General features: G+C 44.3%; 1 protein-coding gene across 3 annotated transcripts in view; it reads right to left on the minus strand.

The window, feature by feature from the left end:
- The window catches only part of METTL24 (methyltransferase like 24), a 50,334-nt gene that overhangs the window by 13,277 nt on the left and 17,649 nt on the right, over nt 1-19,408 (minus strand). For all 3 annotated transcript variants that reach the window (XM_075498556.1, XM_075498557.1, XM_075498558.1), the window contains 3 exons: nt 15,901-15,999; nt 11,966-12,105; nt 6,059-6,287 (listed from right to left, as the gene is read on the minus strand). In XM_075498556.1, coding sequence (XP_075354671.1) covers nt 6,059-6,287; nt 11,966-12,105; nt 15,901-15,999 — 468 coding nt within the window. The remainder of the gene's footprint in view (nt 1-6,058; nt 6,288-11,965; nt 12,106-15,900; nt 16,000-19,408) is intronic.

A 19,408-nucleotide genomic window follows, 5' to 3' on the forward strand; every position in this document is an offset into this window, starting at 1 on the left:
CGCGAAATACGAGAACTACAGGATCTCTCATGACGAAGGAGATAGAGAGGCCAGTATGATAACCCTACCAAAGGAAAGGCTGTTCTTCACAAATGTATCTGGATGGTACAAATACATCTGGATGGTAAATAACAGCTCCAGAAAAAGGGCCACTTAAGCCTAAAGACCACTGATTGCACAAGAAAACCTGGATGTGAACATAATGAGGCTAAACATCAGATGAAGGCTGGGTTTTTTCCTTCTAAAATTGAGATTCTGGAAAAGCCCCAAATAAGCATAATAAAGCAAAGAAAAAATTAAGCCCTTTCAAAACAGAACTCCAAACATTTACTTAAGGATTTGTATGATGCAGCGATTCAAGACATCTGGTCTCATGTGGGCTTTCTCATGCTAAGCCAAACGTAGCAGAGTACAGACCTGAACCTGTGCCTCCCGCCCCAGCAAGGTGAAGGGGGCTGCTCCCCAGCTGCAGCAGCAACAGTGACAAGGACTCACCTCCCTGCGAGAGCTCCTGGGCTTCTGAGCTCTTGGCTTCTCATCCTGAGCTCAGGCTCCCACATCAGGACACAGACCAGTCTGCAGGCGCTCATCAGCTGGTACTGAGGACCTTCTTTGAGTTACGATGGCAGCTGAGCTGAGTTTATAAACATCGGCGGCATCCACACGTTGAACTGGGGCACAGGAGCCCCTTGGTGAACGTAACTCACACTAACTAACCCCCAGGCTCCCTGTGCAATACCTAGAGGCTACCCTTGCAAGGGATAATCAAAGTTAAATTATTTTGTCTAGGCAGGATCAAGAATTCAAAAGACCCTTCTGGCCCCTGCAGTCCGGAGGTGTGCATAGTAAAGAGTAATTGCATGGATTTGGTTGCTCCAAAACTTGAACGTGGACTTTTCCCAACCTGGAAAGTTAATTTTTTGTTTTGTTAATCAAACTTCCACGCACAACTAAGTTGTTATACAGTTTTCCCAGGGCTTTGCTTTTATATTTATTTGTGTGCTGCCAACAGAGCCGATTTTAAACCAAAATGGTAAATCGATTTTATTTAATCTTTGCTCTTTCACACCAGTCTTCACAAAACTGAAAGTGCAGCACGAAATAGACTCTATAGTATCTGCTTTAGGAGAGGAGCAAGTGATAAATTACTTGCCTAGGAGGAGATGAGGTTATTAATCAAAATGGCTTCAGGGTGTAGTGTTTTGAAGTTGTGTCGAGTATTAAATAACAGGTGAAAGGGAAGAGGTTTTTCCTTTTGAAACCCTAAATCTAAGCCTGTTCAATGAACTGAAGCAGACACCTGTTAGCCAGGTCGTCACAGAAAAAAATCTTCATGAAGAGCCAGCGTAAATTAAAGCCTTCAAATCAAAATCAGGACTTAAAGACTGCTTTGCGTTTCTTTTCATAATAAACAGTGACACAGTTTGGTCTCTTACACAATTTGTTCAAGATGACTTGAATGGCAGGAGTTGAACCCGACTTTGCTGTCCCCTGAAAGTTACACCTATGAGCACTTCCTGATTAAATGAAGGTTTTACTTTGCATTCTCAGATTCTCCTTTCCACCTTAATTTGTTTTCCAAGAAAGCATCTCACCCACTGCAGAGCTATACTGCCAAGGAACGCAAATTCATAGCGCTTACTGATGGCATCACACCAGATTTGTCCTATAGAGCTCCAGAAAGAGGAAAACTACTACTGAAGTAAGAGTTTGCATGTGTGAACACGCATGATCTACTCATGCATGCCCATTCAGGACAGAATGAACTCTTGCTTGCTTCTGCTGCTCAGGGCCTTTCTGTCAAAGGTTTTTAATTCTGCTTTATAGCATAACCTTTGGAATGCAGAGTACATGTAGTAGCTGGGTTTGAATTTCTGGTTAAGGGTTAGGACTTTTTGTAGAGGGGATAATGTTGGAGTGGAGGGAGGGAGCTTGCATCTCAATATGGTCTCCCCCTTATAGTTCTATTGCATAGTAAAATCTGGGCCACATGGAACATAGCAACCTTCTGAGGAGGACACTGATACCATACACAATGCAAATCTATGCTGGGACTAGGTGAATGGTTTATTTACACAGCTGAATTGGCCCCCTTGTAACTGAAATTCAGGCTGATGATCCCTTTGCAAGACCATGGAACCAGCTGTGACTAGTCTAGAAGAGCACTGGGATATATATTTGACGCTGTCTCCCACAGTAGTCTTGTATCCAAGTCAGGACGTTACAGTCTGGATGAACAGACAACCACACAATTAAGAAACCAGTTGGATGGCTGGGCTCACAGGGGGTGGTTAATGGGTTGTACTCTACCTGGAGGTCAGTTACAAGTAGAGTTCCACAGGGTCTATACTAGGATTCGTCCTGTTTGACATCTTTATCAGTTACCTAGAAGAGGTGTTAGATGACACTCTTGCCATGTTTGTAGATGACACCAAATTGGTGGGACCAGTCAATACACACACTCAAGGGCAGAGCTGCCATCCAGAGGGACGCAGACAGGCTGGAAGGATGGGCCGACAGGACCTTGATGAAATTCAACAAGAACAAACGCCGAGTCCTGCACCTGGGGAGGAAGGACCCCCTGCAGTGATACAAGCTGGGGACTGCCTGCCTGCCTGGCTGGGGAGCAGCTCTGCAGAAAGGTCCTGGGGGTCATGGTGCAAAGGCGGCCAACAGCATCCCAGGATGCATTAGCAGGAGCACGGCCCGTAGACCGAGGGATGTGATTATCTCCCTGTACTCGGCACTTGCGAGAGTGCATCTAGATACTACATCCAGTTTTGGTCGCCACAACACAAGACAGACAATGATAAACTCAGCTGAGTTCAGCTGGGAGACACCAAGGTGGTTGGGGACTGGAACACTTGCCCTGCAAGGAGAGGCTAGGGGAATTGGGCTTGTTCAACCTCGGCAGGAGATGGCTTTGTGGGGGGGACTAATGTCAGCCTGTAGAGCCTATGAAGAGGTCATCAGATAGTGGAAACAGGCTCTTCAGTAGTGCATAGAAGCAGGACAAGAGACAACAGGCATAAATTGAAACTGGGAGCTTTCAGACTGGATATAAGGAGAAACCTTTTCATGATGAGAACAGTCAAGCAGGACAGCTGGCCCAGAGAAGTTGCGCGGTCTCCATTTTGGAGAAAACTCGGTGGTTTTCAAGACCAGAGTGGATAAAAACCTTGAATGACCTGGTCTGACTTCACAGCTGGCCTTGCTTTGAGCAGGGGATTGAACTACAGGCCTCGAGACCCCTCCTGACTTGAATTATCCAGTGACTCCGTATGAAGGAAGCTCCCCATCCAGCTATCACTAATCCATGGGGAACACCAGCACTGTAGCATCCTCACCCCAGTAGGTAGGTAGAGAATATGAAAGGGAAAAGCTTTCACAAAGCTGAACTCTACTGAGATAAGGAAGAAAATCTTGTGCATTCAGTGGCTTTCTCCCTTTTTTCCACTGTTCATCAGCAGTGTGCGACAAGAGTGTGCATGTTCAGCAAAAAAATTGGGCACGGGGGGCGGGGGGAGGGAAGATGAGCAAGATCAATTTTTACATCTTTATCCTTTCCTGTGGCCGACAAAATACTGCTCTTCTCAGAAGATACACCAGTAAATTTTCAGTTTCGATTTGTGTACCAGGAAATAGGACTCTCATGACATCCTTTGGAGATTATTGCAGGGCTTAAAAGATTTCACACTCTAACAGTTCCCCAAAATACTCTGACTACATGTTTCTTTTGTCAGTCTCATCCTAATATAGTACTAGATAAGTCCTCTACCTCCAGGCTATTTACACTCCCCAGAGAGCTGAGGACTGTTATGCCACACAGCAAATCAGAGAGATCAAGTTCTTTTAATCTTTCCTCAAATCCACTCTAACGCCAAAAACCTGATTGTATTTCTTGCCATAATATCAGGATGGGTTTCCCTTTCTGTGGATGAGGTTCCAGTACTGACTGCAGAATAGCAGGTGTGCTCCCATCTGAGCCAGAGTGTAAACGAGCCCATCCAAGTTCTTTGATTCCCTTGCACACAAAAAAATTACGTGTAAGGCTGCAACAGCAAAAACTCCAGGAGGCCTTGTCTGTCCTCTCTTCATCAGCCCGATCCAAAGTCTCTGACTTTGTCAGTGGAAATAGTCTCAATCACTTGGAGGGTCTTGGATCAAGTCCCAAATCTTAAAGAATAAAAGCAAGGAGAAAATGAGGCATTAACTTCAAATGCAGCTGCCTGGAATTCCTGCCTTGAAGTGGGAATGGAAATACTTTGAGGGTAGGCGGAAGGATTTTAAAATTAAGAAGAATGGGACGAAGAGCGTGTTTTAACTTTCTAATTGAAAAAAGTGCTTTGGAAAATATTCTGTGAAACTGTTTTGAATTAACTTCTTTATTCAGTCAAGGGAACATTCCACTCACATTCGCCGGAAGAATGAAAACCTGAATGTCACAGTATTTACTTTGATGTTCTCTTCATAAATTGGAGCTTATCGATGTCTTTATGCAACATACAACTTCTGAGGCTGCCTTCCAAATTAAAGAAAAACTAAACAGAACAATGTGAGGAGAGTCAGCCCATTCAGGTATTTCACAAATGGGAAGTAACAGAAGATTGCAGAGTGTATAACAGCTTTATCCTCACCGGGAGAAAGTCAGCTCCTGACTTCACTAACGCCACAGTTTTGCACAGGCGAGCTACCCAAATGCTAATAGAGCAAGAGGCTGTATACACCGTCCATGAGGTGCCAACGCACTTAACCAAATCCTATGCCATGTGTACACAGCTAGAGGAAAGCCTGATTGCATGTGTTACATGTGCATTACGTTCCTTGGCTGCCCTCCAGCCGGCTGCTTTCATGTCAGATAACTTCCACCCAGAAAGTTATATACTCAGAAATCATAGCTACACCCTTCTCATTCGCAGAAGGTCTTACAATCACCCTGTATTACCACGATAACCTGAGAACGGACCATTCTCAGCAGGTCTGGGATATCACAAGACTCATGCACCTTTTCTGGATCAGGTCATTAATCATTTGCTCTGTGACTAATTCTTCTAAGATCAAAACAATCAATGTAAGGCACATGTCAAAAGAAAGCCATCTCTCTCTCTCCCCAGATGTTTCACTAATGCACAGTCTAGTATAGTTCCAGTATGACTAAGAAGTCGGAAAAAGCTTCTTTTTTCTGCTTTTATCTTCAGAATGGTCCAATCAGTAGAGCTGAACCAAAAGAAAATACTAAAGAAAAACAAGAAGTGAACTGAAAAGGACATCTTGCATTTTATAACATACCAAACAAACATTGCACTGCTTGCTTTCTAAATCTTATAGAAAAGCTCTGCCTTAGCTCAGGCTGCCTATTTCTTAAAAAACAAAGACAAGCAGAACTAGCTGCAGGCAATGAAGTGTATTAGCATTTGAATTCATGCTTGTATATCCTCTGAGGGAAAAACTCTCTTAAAAGCAACCTCAAATGTATTCTGGCAACAGTTATTTGAGACTTGAAGATTTCTGATGTCTTCACAGTTCCTTAAAAACAAACTGGGAAATGTTAAAAAAGCCCACAGATTGCTGCCAATTTCAAAACAGGATGTTTTTGTTGTTGATGACTGTAATCAGGACCAATGACCTTGAAAATGTAAACAACCCTTCCATTACCTCTGCTAATTATTGCTGCAAATATTTTTTTTCCTCTTTATAAACTTGGCTGTGTGAGTAGTTTAGCTCTCATACTCAGGCAAAGAACAGAACTTCCGCAGGACTGAAAATACTAGCACCCAGCGTCACCAGCTAGTTGAAGGGAAAAGGAAGGGAGGAGGAGGAAAGCATTTAGCATATGGCTAGCGATTTAAAACCAAGGTGGCTGTTACCAGCACACAGAAAAACCAAGACAGAAAAGGCACCCCTACAAGAAATGCATTACAAGTATTGCTGAAGAAAGACGCATTGTCAGGAGATAACATTGGAAAAGTGCCCGAACTCCTGAGACAGCAAGGAGGAAGTTCTGCAGCTTTCCCAACACCTAATCCTGCAGCCAGGAACCTGACCCCCGACTCCTTACCTTCTGATGTCCAAATTCATTCAATATTGTGCCCAGCTTCTTCGTGTTGCTGTGAAGTTTATGAGCAGCAATGGCTGGATTGGGATCCCTCCAGTCAATGGACAGGCGATGATACCAGAGGTGCCGACCCTCCTGAATGTGTGCTGACTTGATGCTGGGGTCGAAGCGATGCACCTCACATCCACTGTTGGCCATGCTGATCTCAAACTGGTTGTCATCGTTGCCTAGCCTACGAAACAAAAAAGATGTAACTATTAATGCTGCCAGAAGAACTATTAGTGAGTAGGACATTCTGAGGATTCATAGTAAAAGAAGGTAAAATCCAACCCCTCTGTTTCTGAAGCAAAGTGGAGGAGCTGTTGTGCTCCTTCTTGGGATATATCCACAGCACTGAGCACAATCTAACCCCAATTCTGACAAGATAACCACAAATAAAGCTAACGGTCCACAATAATACCTGCTGAAGATTTGGAATAAGTAGTTAGATAAAGGAAATTTAAAGGAACATGTGTTTTTTCCTAATGTCACATTCATAATTGATCTTAAGAAACTTTTAATGAAATTTTTCATTTATAGAATGGAACTGCTGGAGTGGATTGGATGAACTAACCTCACCAGAAGATTCAAGCTCAATGCAATATACTGCATACGATTAGAATGAAGGGCTCCTTTCAAGGCAAGAACTAAACCACTTTTAGCCAGGCTGACAACCTTCCCAAAGAGCTTTTTCTTAATTCAGAACTTGACATCCTTTATAAGTAAATTAAATGTTAGAACCTTTGTGCTGTCATTATTCCTCTATTTACATTTATATATATTCCTCTATATTCGATTTGCTTTTTCTTGACCAAGATTACAATACTTTCCTTAGTCCCCACTGCACAAACTTCCAATAACCAAGCCATAAGCAGAAGAGCAAATACATTTAAAATTTATACAATACTGTTTTGTAAAAATCAGGCGTATTTCCCACCCTGTCTATAATCTGATGTTATAAAGATGAGCCACAATGGCCACCAAAAGGGACAAGACACAAGAACCAAATGCCACTCTCTGTGCACAGGAAGACACAGATAAAAAAGCAAATTTAAAAATAGCCCCTTCATAACAGTAGCAGAGTTGTTACACAGACTTAAGAGAAAGATTGCTGCTAATTTGGCAAAGACCCCAAAGAAGAAGAAAAATTAATAGCCCCATCGTACAGCAGTGTTGTCTCAGTCCCTGTCTCTGCAAGGAGAAGATGTACTTTACAAGGCTGTGCCATATTCCCACCTCCTACAGCCCGTTGGTTCACACAGGGTACACTAAAACTAAAAAATTCTGGTATTTACCATTGCAATCACGTCTGGACCACAGGCCTTCCCTACTGCATCAAACAGGATGTCCTCTTCATTCCTACTCCTCCAAGCTTGTTCCAAACGTGGTTCAAATCATGCACTAAACCTTAAACTTAATCAAAATTATGCTGTTGGATATACACACATGTAGCACTGGGAAGAGAAATCAAGATTTTCAAGAGAATCAAGAGAATCAAGAAATCAGTGCTTCAACCAGTTGTACTAATTGAGAGTATGCACTAGGTACTAAGAGCATGGCATTTATCCCTCATACACAAACCATTCCAGGGCAGTACTCTTAGATGTACCGTCAGAGCACCTGCTACCCTACACCACAATTATCCTTAGAAGTGGTGCGAGTCTGAAATAATTCTGGCTATTTACGGTATGACACTTGCTGTAATACTGTCTAAGCACAGTGTAACGATGCCCTATTAGAAGGTCTTCTCCTCAACCATCTTCCCCTTCGGGCGCCCTGGGAAAGCAGGAGGAGACGGTGTCTCCAAAAACAGCCCAGTATGCTTTTAAGAACAACTCTGTTTCACAGGATTCCAGCCCGTACAGCCATGTAGGAGGAAGAGAGGAGTTTCCTTTTCATACAGTCAACACACGTTAGGGAAAAAGTTCAGAAGTCAACCAAGTGAATCGACATATTTGTTTGCATGTGGCTTTCTACAGGACACTGATGAACAAAGAGCAGTGTAATCCCTTAGGAATGAGAAACTGGCTGAAAATGAACAACATGTGAATTGTTGGGGACAGTTACAGCATTAGAGGCATGAGCCTACCAGCGACCGACGGACACACGCGTCCGTGACACACTTCTAACAGTACCAGCTGGTACAGTCCACAGGGCCAGATGCTTTTGATGTAGACAAACCTCAGGCTGCCTCCAAACAGATTGCTACTCATGTGGACTGCAAAGGGAGGTTCACAGTGGTGCAAAACAAAAAAAAAATATAGATGAGGGTGAAGAAGGTGCTGATATATCTTCTGGCACTCTAGCTAACAGCTCGAATTTATGCCTGAAGAGACATCTAACCAACAACAAATATTCAGGAGAGAAAATAAGGTCATCTCCTTAGGTTTGAAAAATTCCTGTCTCGCATGTGATCATGCTAAGGGATAATGCAGCATGAAAAAGGCAAACAAATGAGGTCTCCTAAGAAAGATTTTGTGTTACTTAAAAAGGGACCATGATTTTAAAAGAAAGGTGTGGAGGTCACAGAAGACTGGAGAGGCCGTTCCCGGCCATCAGGAGAGAGTAGCTGCTGCCTCCAGCAACAGCAAAATAAAAAAGGCTAAAGACACCGACCTACTTTTACGGTTGCACGCAGTCCCCCACAGTGGGGGCAGAGGTGGGCTTCCAAAGCAGCAGAACAGCACCCTGCGGACGGGCCCTCCTAGCCTGCGTGCGAGTGGAAAGGAAGGGCTCGCTGGCACTGCTCCCCGCCGGCAGCAGGGTAGGGACGCTGACCCAGGACAGAGCGCAGCACGGCAGGGAGCAGCGTCCCTTGGCTGTCCCCTGCTCCCAGGACTTGCAGAAGGTCAGGGTACACAGAGCCTCACACTCGGAACAAACACGGGGCTGCAGCTTGCGCTGAAGGGAGCATCGCGCTGGCCCCCGCGTCGTGCCGGAGCGCAGCAAGCACGCGGGTGGCACAAAAGCTGCTTTGTCTCCTCCAGCACAGCTCTAGTGGGCACCTGTAGCTGATCCAGCCCGATAACTGCAGGTACTCCAGCTCCCACAGGGACCACAGGACAGAGCCGTAAAAACATGCAACTTTCTGTGTTCCCCCTCCTCCCCTTCTTCCTCAGAGGAAGATAACTGAGCTCTGCAGCTCGGGGAAAAAAGAAGCATCCCCTGCCTGGATCCTAAAGCCCCTACACTTTAAGATCCACCTGAAAGGGCTTCTACACAGTATTGCAGCGAGACTCTCTAAATCTCAACTGGTAAGTTTCTGAAATCCTATTCATTTATATCATCCCAGCTTGCGTGCCTGCCTGTGGTGTTTGTAATAGACTTAGCTTAATCTAAGCAGATTTAGCAGGAATAACTAGAGCTCACTAATGCATATTTCAATTATGTATCATACGGGGAAATCCTGTCCCCCAAGCAAAATCACTGCTGCCTCCCAGTAGTGGAAGCAACTAATACTAATCTAAAAAGATCTCCAGACGCTTCAGACACTGCTCGCTCCCCTTCACAAGTAACCTCTTCTACAGCATGCAAGAAGGCAAAGCCTAAGCAGCATGTTTTGTTCCATTTTTAATGATATATGGATTTAATTCAGGATTCCAGTAACACTCGCGCTGAACTTTCACATTTGTCCTCCATCCATCGTCTCCACAGAGAACGTTCTTCACTGGAAGCAGCTGCTCCCCCTTTGCTCTTTATGAACTGTATGAGATAACAAAAATGTTTAAAGGGGATTTTTGTCTTGCTCAGAACAGAATTACTTTTCTGCCTGTCATAAGCTAAAGGAAGTGAGTCTGAGGGAAGAATTATGCCGTAACGAGCTCCAAAGGCTGCAGAAGTAAACTGGAGGATTGAAGACCGCTCCTCCTTAACCTCAAATATTTCCCTTTTATTTTTTAGCTGTTTCATTTGATGGTTGGGTATTTACTGCACATGTGTATCTGATGATTGATGGGAGAGCCAACATCAGTTTCAATCTCTGCTAAGCCCTACTGTTCCATCAGTACAGAAAATCTGGCATTCAGGCTCCCTGTATCATATCCAAAACAGCACCACATATAAAGCACTGGTATACGTGCACTAGCTCAGATTTGTTCAAAACCATTAGCAAGTTACCTTTGTGCTGGTCAGCTTGGTGCCAAATCTGCATTTCCTAGCACAGATGAAATCAACTCTGCATTGTGTCTACTGGCCAATTCAACAAAAATACCATTCTCAATGCACACTTGGTCCACAGCAAAAAGGAAGAGGGACATTAATACAGGAGCTCAGGTCTAGTATTAATGATCATGTAACTTAAAGGGCAAGGTGTAGATTAATTCCACTGAACTTTCAGTGCTTTGCCAAGACATCTAAAGTCAGCAGCCACGTTATCCCAGACTTCCTCTGTAATCAAAGGAAAGCTATACCTACCTCCAGAATGTTATTCAGCTTAGCTGATTTTCCACCTGAATGAGTCTGCCTCTCCCCACTGACTACTAGAGGGAGCCTCAGGCAATGAGCCAGTACTACAGTCAAGCAGGTAAAGTCTGGACCCGAGCATGGGATAACATAGCATCTCTCCTAACTTGCATAGGAACATGAAAAACTGAGAAAAAAAGAATCACGTAAACCTGTATTTTGCATTAACCCAGGCAGGTATAATTTGAAATAGATTGCAAAGAGCATTCAGAAAATAAGAAGCAACAGCAGTTGAGAGGAGTTTGCTCTCCATATATGCAATTTGTCTCTAAGGTGCATGTTACTGGTGTTCTGCCACAGAGCAATGCGGCTGAACAAAACCTGACAGCCCCTCACCCTCTGAGGAGTTTGGTCTTTACAGCTCAATATAAACTCGATCCAAACACAAGCCCACCCAAATTAACAGAACACGCTCCCTTTGACTGCAGTGCACCCTGCATCCACTTTACGTTAATTGCTGGTGTTAGCCCCCATGTGCTAATCACCGAGAGATACCACCCAGACACCGCTCCTTGCTATCTACCATTTGTAAACCCACAGCAGCAAAATCACAGAAATAAACTGCGCCGGTTCGAGGGAGATGAAGCCTTTCAATACACCTCTACCCTAAAGCTGGCTCCCAGGACAGCAAAGACAGTTTTATTAGGCTGCAGCCATGTGGTGTGGTCTCTGTGAAAGGAGCTCCAGATCCCAGCGATCGTTCTCCTAACGCACCTGTGCGCTGACGGGCGATGCAAAAGGCCAGTGGCCCGGTGAACGCTGCGGACTGACCTCCCTCGGCCTCGCGGGAAGCAGAGTGTTTTAATAGCAGGGAAACAGGCTGCATTTGTGGTTTTACTACCTGTGAAAGCACTTGTTCTGTGAAGAGTGAAAACTTCAATCTCAAGTGCTGTAAACATCATAAACACTACAAACATTTTAAAATAAAGCCTCGACTGCCTTTATTATTATCACTTCGGCACATGTCACCCCTGAAGTGCTTAGCAAACACACTCTCATATGGAAATGCACTATTTTGTCCCAGGGGTAGTTAATGAAGTTTTATAAGTAATGGGGCTGAAGTACCTGGCAATTATGCAAGTCATTTCTGCTCAGGGAAGATGCTGTAGGCTTCTCAGTTTATCTCATTAATTTCCATCTTCTTCTATGTGAACTACCACTCACTACTCACCATTAAGCAATTTGTTTTCATACTGATATTAGAAAAAGCGAAGGAAAACGAAGACCCTCATGGAGAAAGGTTTTTCCCTAAAAACTGCGTTTACAGAAGCACATCAACACGTAACAAACACACCCGGACAAAGTCTGTATTTTAAAAGACAACCTTGTTGCAGCCTGTGTTGCATTTATAGGGCTTTTTGAAGCTAGGTGTCATGAAACAATTTGCTGTCTTTTAAAGAGAGCACTTACCCAAGGGAATAGAGACGGCATTGCTTGCTTCTGATTCGATGAATGAGGCTAAACCTCTCGTCAAGACAGATTGACCAGGGCTTCTTTGCAGTTTCAGAGTACCCTCTCAGGCTGTTCAGGTTCATGTGTTCACATGAAATCTGTTGAAATCAAAGCATGTTTCATTTTAAGACATGACTTTTTTTTTTTTTAATTTGCCTTCTGGGGAAAGAGTGGAAAGAAGAAAAATGTTAATTGGTTTCATTTAAATCTGATTGCCAATCTGATACACAGCTATGGAGATTTGATGATTTTTTTTTTCCTTGTTAGTCTGTTCTGCTTGGTGAAATTTAAGGCTTACATAATCCCCCAGAGAGCAACGCAGTTTGAAAAGCAAATAATTAAGCATTAGTACTATATCCAAAAATCAATTTTCCCGAGAACAAGTTATTTTGGCATGCAAATGTTTTTTTTTTTTCTTTTCAAACCTTGATGTGTATTCTGCATCCTGAGTAACGTTAAAATCATGTCACGATTTAAGACTGTAATCACAAGTTGCGGCATCACTGCAATGTACACTGTATACCTTACCTAGAGTGTCCTGGATCTCAGTTCCAGAAAGGCTTTAATCGTTACCCCAACACATCCCCTCTCCAACAACAAAGGCATTTAAGCAAGTGCTTAACTAAACAGCGGAACTGGCACGTGTGTCTGTGCTGTGCTGGCTTAGACATCTAGAGTCTGAAGCCGGGGTAAAACCACTGCAAACGGAGAAGAGAGAGAGACCCTGCAAGGAGGAACACTAAGTCAAAGTCCTCGTAAAGACCAAGAAAGCAAGGACTAAAATGTGCTGGATTCATCAGAAACCTGGAAGTGTCAAAACCCACTTAACTGAGAGGTGAAGTCAGCTTTGCCGGCAGCTGAGCAGCAGCCGAAACACAGCGGTGACTGAGCCAGCGAAGCTATGGCCCCGTGGGGGACACCCCACGGAGGAGCCCCTGCCTGCAGCCCCAGCTCTGCCTGTCCGCCCGGCAGCTGTCCGTCCCCCGGGCTCTGCCGCACCGTTCCGCACCGTCCTCTTCCTCCAGACCCGCTCTGGAAAAGGCAGGCATGGAGCTGGGGGCTGCTCCAGCCTTTCCAGCATTCGGGATCCAGGGCACAGCAGGCGACGGAAAGCCAGCGCAATTTGTACGGCTGTCGCCGTAGCAGTGGTGAGGAGGCAATGCGAAGCAGAAGTAAGCACCAAAGCTGTGGCTACTTCTGCCCAAGAGGGGCTGTGCTGCGCTGCACCAGCACCAGCTTACAGTTGGTTGTTGCAGGGCTTTTCAAACCCCGTGCAGCCCAGCCATCAAATTCAGGGGTTGCAGGGCACGGGCTGCTAACACGCAGAGAGGAAAGCAAAGACTGAGAAGAGTTGCAGGAACCCAGCCGAGCCATCGTTATGAAAAGTTGTTCTTTGGGCCCAGTACCAACCCTGGCTGCAGGGACGGGAGCTGGCGCTGCCAGAAAGCCAACAATAAAAAAGGTGGAAAGAACAGCAGTAGAGACAAAACCAGGTTAAACATCAGTCCCGAACTGACTGCTCTCATCTTGCTCCTTCCTTCCTCTACAGCAGACCGCCCCAGCTCAGCTCCCTGTTTTAGCCAAATTCAAAAGCACAGGTCTGGCCCCACCCAGAACCCCAGAAATGGAAAAATTTTACACAGGGGTGAGAGTCAAAACTGGAACCCAGCCTTTGCTGTGGTAGGCACTCTCCACCATGTGCCTTATAATAAGTAAATAAAACTCTCATTCTTCAAGACGCTTAAGCTCTGAGGGATCATTACTTGAAGCATTACATCCAAAGAGCTGCATGCTGCATCACCACCTCCCTGCTCCTGCTCAGCTCATAATTCCAAAGGAAATTCATAAAAGCTAATATAGCATCTCTTCGTGCTGCTCTCAGGATTCACTAAATTTTAAGCAAAGATTTGCGCTGCACCCCACTACCCATTTCCCTTCAGTCACATAACAATCAAGGAATAAATGGCATTGCAATAGCAAGCACTAATTTTAAGACACAGAAGAATAACGTGCTGTCTACAGAAACCTAAGATTCTGCAATGCTGCCATTTAATTGACTCGTGGCATTAAGAGCAGTTACAACACTCAGAATTTGGAGCAATTTTAATAGTTCTTGCTACTTAATAGCTCTTGCTATCAAAAATAAAAAAACCTGAACTCTGCCTTTAGCACCATCACCAGTCTGTTGCATGATTTACAGACCCCGATGCATTGAGCTCACGTCCTGTTCTGGGCTTCTACTCACCATCATACAAACCACAGCACATGTAAGATGGTTCTTCTGATCATTAGATACCAGCATTGAAAAAGCTTTTTCTGGTCACACCTCGACCCTGCTGACATGGCATCTTCCCCCTCCAGCAGTTTGAGCCATTCTACGCTAATGGCAGGGAGCTGAACTCAGGCACAGTAATTAGTAGACACTTGCTCAGCAAACAAGGAAAATGAGATCTAATGGTCTTCTGCGTAAGCAGGATCCCATTTCCAGAAGTGCTCATACCAGTCATGGTGTTACCCTGTCAGTTATTAATCCCATAACATCTGCCAGGTCAGGAACAAGGATTTCTCTCGTTTTTTGTTTTCACTTATGCTTGTCCCCCCCACCAGGGTCAGTTACTCTGGGAACGAAACTTCTCGATTAGTATGTCAGACGCAATAAACTCTCTGCTAATTGATGTCCTTGTAGGCTTTGACCCAACTAGTGGAGTTTAGCAGCATCTGCCACTGTTTATTAAGTCACCGGGATGAAGGATGTTTTCAGCTTAATGTGCCTGCCACAGCCTAAACTTCCGTACAACAAAACAAGCAGCCCTACACACATTTCTTGCTGTCTCCACATGCATCATCTTGCCCTCCTGCCCTCTCAGTGCTGGCATGAGCGGAGGCAGAAATGTCATTTTCTTGAGCATTTAGCCAGGGGTACCCACAAGCTGGAGGATAAGTGAACACTCTGCTACCCTCCCAGTTACCATCAGCACAGCAGCATATTTTTAGACATGTTTCAAATGAATCTCGTCTCAGCCTTGAAAGCATTGCATTAACAAAGAATTTCGTGTGTGAATGACATTTCAGTGACATTAGCACCTGAAGCTTTTTGCTGTTCTCCAGTGTAAGCGATGGTGCAGTTAAATCTGTATTCAAGGGTCAATTGATAGACCTGGGTACCAAAAGCAGCCGCCCTGTCGGAACTGTGGGCATTCAGCACCTTTTCCATTTTTTATTACAGGAAATGCACGCGTAAATGCTGTTGTGCAGAAGCGATGCCTCCATTAAGACATGACGGCCCAATTTCCATATATGCTGAACCCTGGAAGTATCTGTCAACACAATCTGGATTTGGAAATGTCACCTTTGAAAAAGCACATAAAAACACTAATTTTCCAGGCCATTATTTTTGTCCTCAAAATATCAGGATTCTATTAGCACCATTGAGACAACTTGTCCAAGCTAGGAACTGATGCCTTGTTCTCGTTTTACTGAGAACCTCAAATGCATCCTTTTTAGCTAAAATGAGCCTGGTTATCGCATTATTATTGAGAGGTGGAGTGGTTGAATACACAGTTCTCTCGCTACGGCGTGCTCTGTATTTTTCTGCGTCCGAGAGAGAGTGAAAAAGAGAGAGCGGGAGAGGAACCACGTCTGGAATTTCAGTCATATCATACTCCTGTCAGGACACAAACCCATCTGAAAATAAAAAGCAAGGAAATAATGCATTCTTTCTACCCTGTGTTTTGACCTTTACATTCATGTTGACCATCACTGCTAGGTTAAGCAACTTTAGAAACAAAGCAGTTCCAAAACCAGTCTGGCGTGAGGTTAATTTCTTATCTGAGAGGGAACAGGCTGTGCCAGGCAAACTGTTTTCTAAATGGAGACTGAAATGCAAAACCTACCTGGGAAGTGCTAATGTACTTCAGGAACCTCAAGGCCTCGTAGTTGAGGGAAGGAGTTGGACTTGCCCATGGCTGTAGTTCAATGTGCCATCTTACAGTCTGCAAAGCAAAGCAAAACAAAAACACCTTAAAGGAACAGGATTCACTTCTCGCTACAAGCATAAAATGCAAGGGCTAATAAATTAAGGAGATTTAATTTCAAACAAAAAGAGTTTCCTAGGGGCTTGTCTACACATGAAAGTCATTTCAGAATAAAGTAGGGTTTGAACTACAGTGAAAGAGCATCTAACTATGATTTATCACGATCAACTTTGAAAGCAGATGTAGGTAATTCAGAAAGAAAGAGCTCTTCATACAGGATACATGTGTCAACACGGTTATTCTAGGACACCCAAGTAAGCCCTGGCTTGTAGAAACCCATGAAGAAAACCAAGATCTGAATAACTAAATCCTCTAGCAAAACATCTGAAAACAGTGAAATAATTTTAATTTTATATCTGTCGTGTATCTCCGCTTGAATGTCCACTGAAACACGAACTTGGACTGCAAACACTAATAGCCAAAGGAAACCTCTGCAAACAGTCTCTTTCCTTTTTTTAAATCTATATTTGATAGAAAAGCAAGCTTCTTGCGGTCTTTGAGAAAAAGTCCTCTTCCTCTCCCACACCTGCCTGATGAGGTACACCAGAATTCTTTGTTTTCCTGCAAAAAACATCAGTGTGGCTGTCGTAGCCCTACCACTCCTCATTTTCATAGCCCCAGGGAAGCAGCTTTGGTGGATGCTTTCTGCACTCCCTGTGAGGCCGCTCAGCTCTGAACCTCGGAGATCTTGTCAGCTTTTCCAGCAACACTTCCCACATAGACAGCGTGGGACAGAAGAGGTCTTTCAGACACGTGCTTGCAGAGCAACGGGGCTCTGCGCTCCCATCTGCGCCACCTTCTCCAAATTCTGCCCGCTTTTGTCACGCTGGGAAGTTTAGACGTGTTATCTCTTGCCCTCAAGTAGATAAAAATACAAGCACGGTGTTAAGTTGAACTAAAAGAAGATTGATTCCTTGTGGCTTTTCATCTTCAGGCGCCATAACTCACTTCCATGGCTGGGCAGGTAGTATCAAGCTCCCCTTTAATCATCCCCGATTAACTGAGCTTCCATAATGAACAGGATGGGGTTTTTTTTCCCATAGGTTCATGCATACATTCAATAAAATACCAAACAAACAGAAACCCCATTTGGGATTCCCACAGGACCTTAATTCAAACGAAGCCCTGGAAAATATATAGGAAATAGCAATTAACCGGAGAGGATGGAGGCAGATCAGAGGCAAGGTGCTGAGCCCCACCGGAGAGGACAGCCCTGCCATGGGGCTGGTCTGCGGCGCCAGGAGAAGAGCCAGCGCGGTGACAGCGGGGATCCTCTGATGCCAGAGGGGAACGCAGGAAGGAAAAAGAGAAGGCAATGCTAGAAAAGAAAGATTATTAAAGGGGACCACCAGACCAGATGGAGTTTGCCTTGAGCTGATACCATGAATTGACATTTTTGCAGCCTAAGTAAACTCAGTCTGGAGTAAACGTGAGCCAGGAGGTCTGTATGAGGTTTATTGTTCCTTTCGGGTTTGCTCTTTTGGGATTTTTTACCGTAAAGAAAACCTGAAAAGGACATTTGAGATATTTTTTTTCCCCCAGAAGCAGACAAAAGTAGCATTTCCCACCCTGCAACTTGCTGCTCGCAGCAGACATAGGCTCCTATACCCTGCAGAAGGCTGGAAGCGAGCTAGCAAGCAAGCTCTGCAGCAGCACGTACCCCTGACCCGCTGCCCGCAGAAGGCAGCCTGCAAGCAGCTAACAGCAGGAGGATAGGTGCACACCGGGGAGGGAAATGCGTGTAATCTTTCAGAATAAGTCACAGTTCACACGGCTGAATAACGTTTGCAATGACAGGAATGCTGCTGTTTCAACAGCCTTGAAAGCTGAAATGAAAATGAAGACTGACAATCATTTTCAGGGGGAAAAAAAAAAAACCAAAACCCAGACACCTAAACATCCGTGCCCAGTTATTCCAAAATCAATTTGTGTGAGAAGTAGCTCATTAAGTAGGGGAATTGCAGGGTGGGCATTGTGGCACCGCTCAGCAAGAATGCCCTCTGCACAGAGTTGAAGGGGAAGAAAAAAAAAGAAAAACCCTATAATTAACCACGTGAATGAGGTTCTTTTTCAGCAGAGTGCAGTATCAAAGAGCCACCGTGGCTTTCTCTCAGGTTCTTAAAATCTTAAAGATGACAAAGTGCCTTTCCACTGTCTCTAAAATGTATCAATAAACACACAACTATGAAGATAAAAACCCCAGTGACTTAATAATGCAGTTTCACTTAAAAAAAAAAAAAAAGAAAGATCAACCTTTGATACTTTAATATAATTCTTTAAATTTAGGAGCACTACACAAATGGTACTTTTGTGACAGAGATCAGACCTGAGCTCCTGTTTGACAGCTTTTAGCTTCTCAAGCTAAATAGCTTCTCAAGCTTCTCAATAGCTTCTCAAGCTTCAGCCTTGGTCCCTGGCTCCTTACTAAGCAGCAGCCCATGTCCATTCACTAACAAATACATTACAGAGGGCTGTTCCTACCCCTACTGAACACCCCTATGGGTCGCTTCAATAGCCGCGTCACCCTAAGATTCACAGACGATGAACGAGGGGGTGAAAATCCAGTACATCTCTTGGAACAGGTACACCCTCCCAGCAGGTAACTCCCTGATGTTGGTGATGTGGTATGGATATGTTCAGCACTCGCAAAATATCCTCCTGAAGGAGCCATTCCCTATGTACATCTGTAGCCTTTGTTTATAGTTTTTCAGGTAATTTTCAGCCTGTGCCATAGTGTTTCCACGTAAGCCTTCTCAAATAAACTCTGCAAATAAAATGCACCCGGTCCCTGTGAACCAACCGCTTTGTGAAAATCAGGTTTATCCTAGATAAACACATGTTCCTTATTTTGAGAAGCTTTTCCCCTCTAGACTTTGCAATTTTATTTACTCAAAGCAAACCTGAGCTGGCATCATGATTTGGATTTTCTCACTTGTATCACAGAAACCTCTAGAATAAATAACCGAGAGCAGGTCCCCTGTGGCTGCTATACAAAACAGGCTGAGGAGCAGCTCCTTTCACAGGGGGCTTCTACAGCAAGTATACAAGAGGAGCAGAGAAGGTGTTACGGTCCGTATTATGCAGCTTTAGATACGAAATTCAGACAGACCTCCCCAAGGTCGCCCAGGAGGAGCCAGAAAACCAGTTCAGACACTCTGCATCTCTGGCCATCGCCATCGGTGTGCTATCTCCCTAGGGTAAGGACTCATCCAACGAGACACCGTGACTGTGTTTCCCAAACACCAATATATCCTGATTCCACAATATATAGAGATGACAGAAAGTTACAATGCCACTTAAAAAATATCATACTGAATATCTTGAAGTATCCCTCTATTTACATTGTTTCACTTACAGACACGTTACC

The sequence above is a fragment of the Mycteria americana genome, chromosome 3, assembly GCF_035582795.1.
Source record: "Mycteria americana isolate JAX WOST 10 ecotype Jacksonville Zoo and Gardens chromosome 3, USCA_MyAme_1.0, whole genome shotgun sequence".
NCBI lineage: Eukaryota > Metazoa > Chordata > Aves > Ciconiiformes > Ciconiidae > Mycteria > Mycteria americana.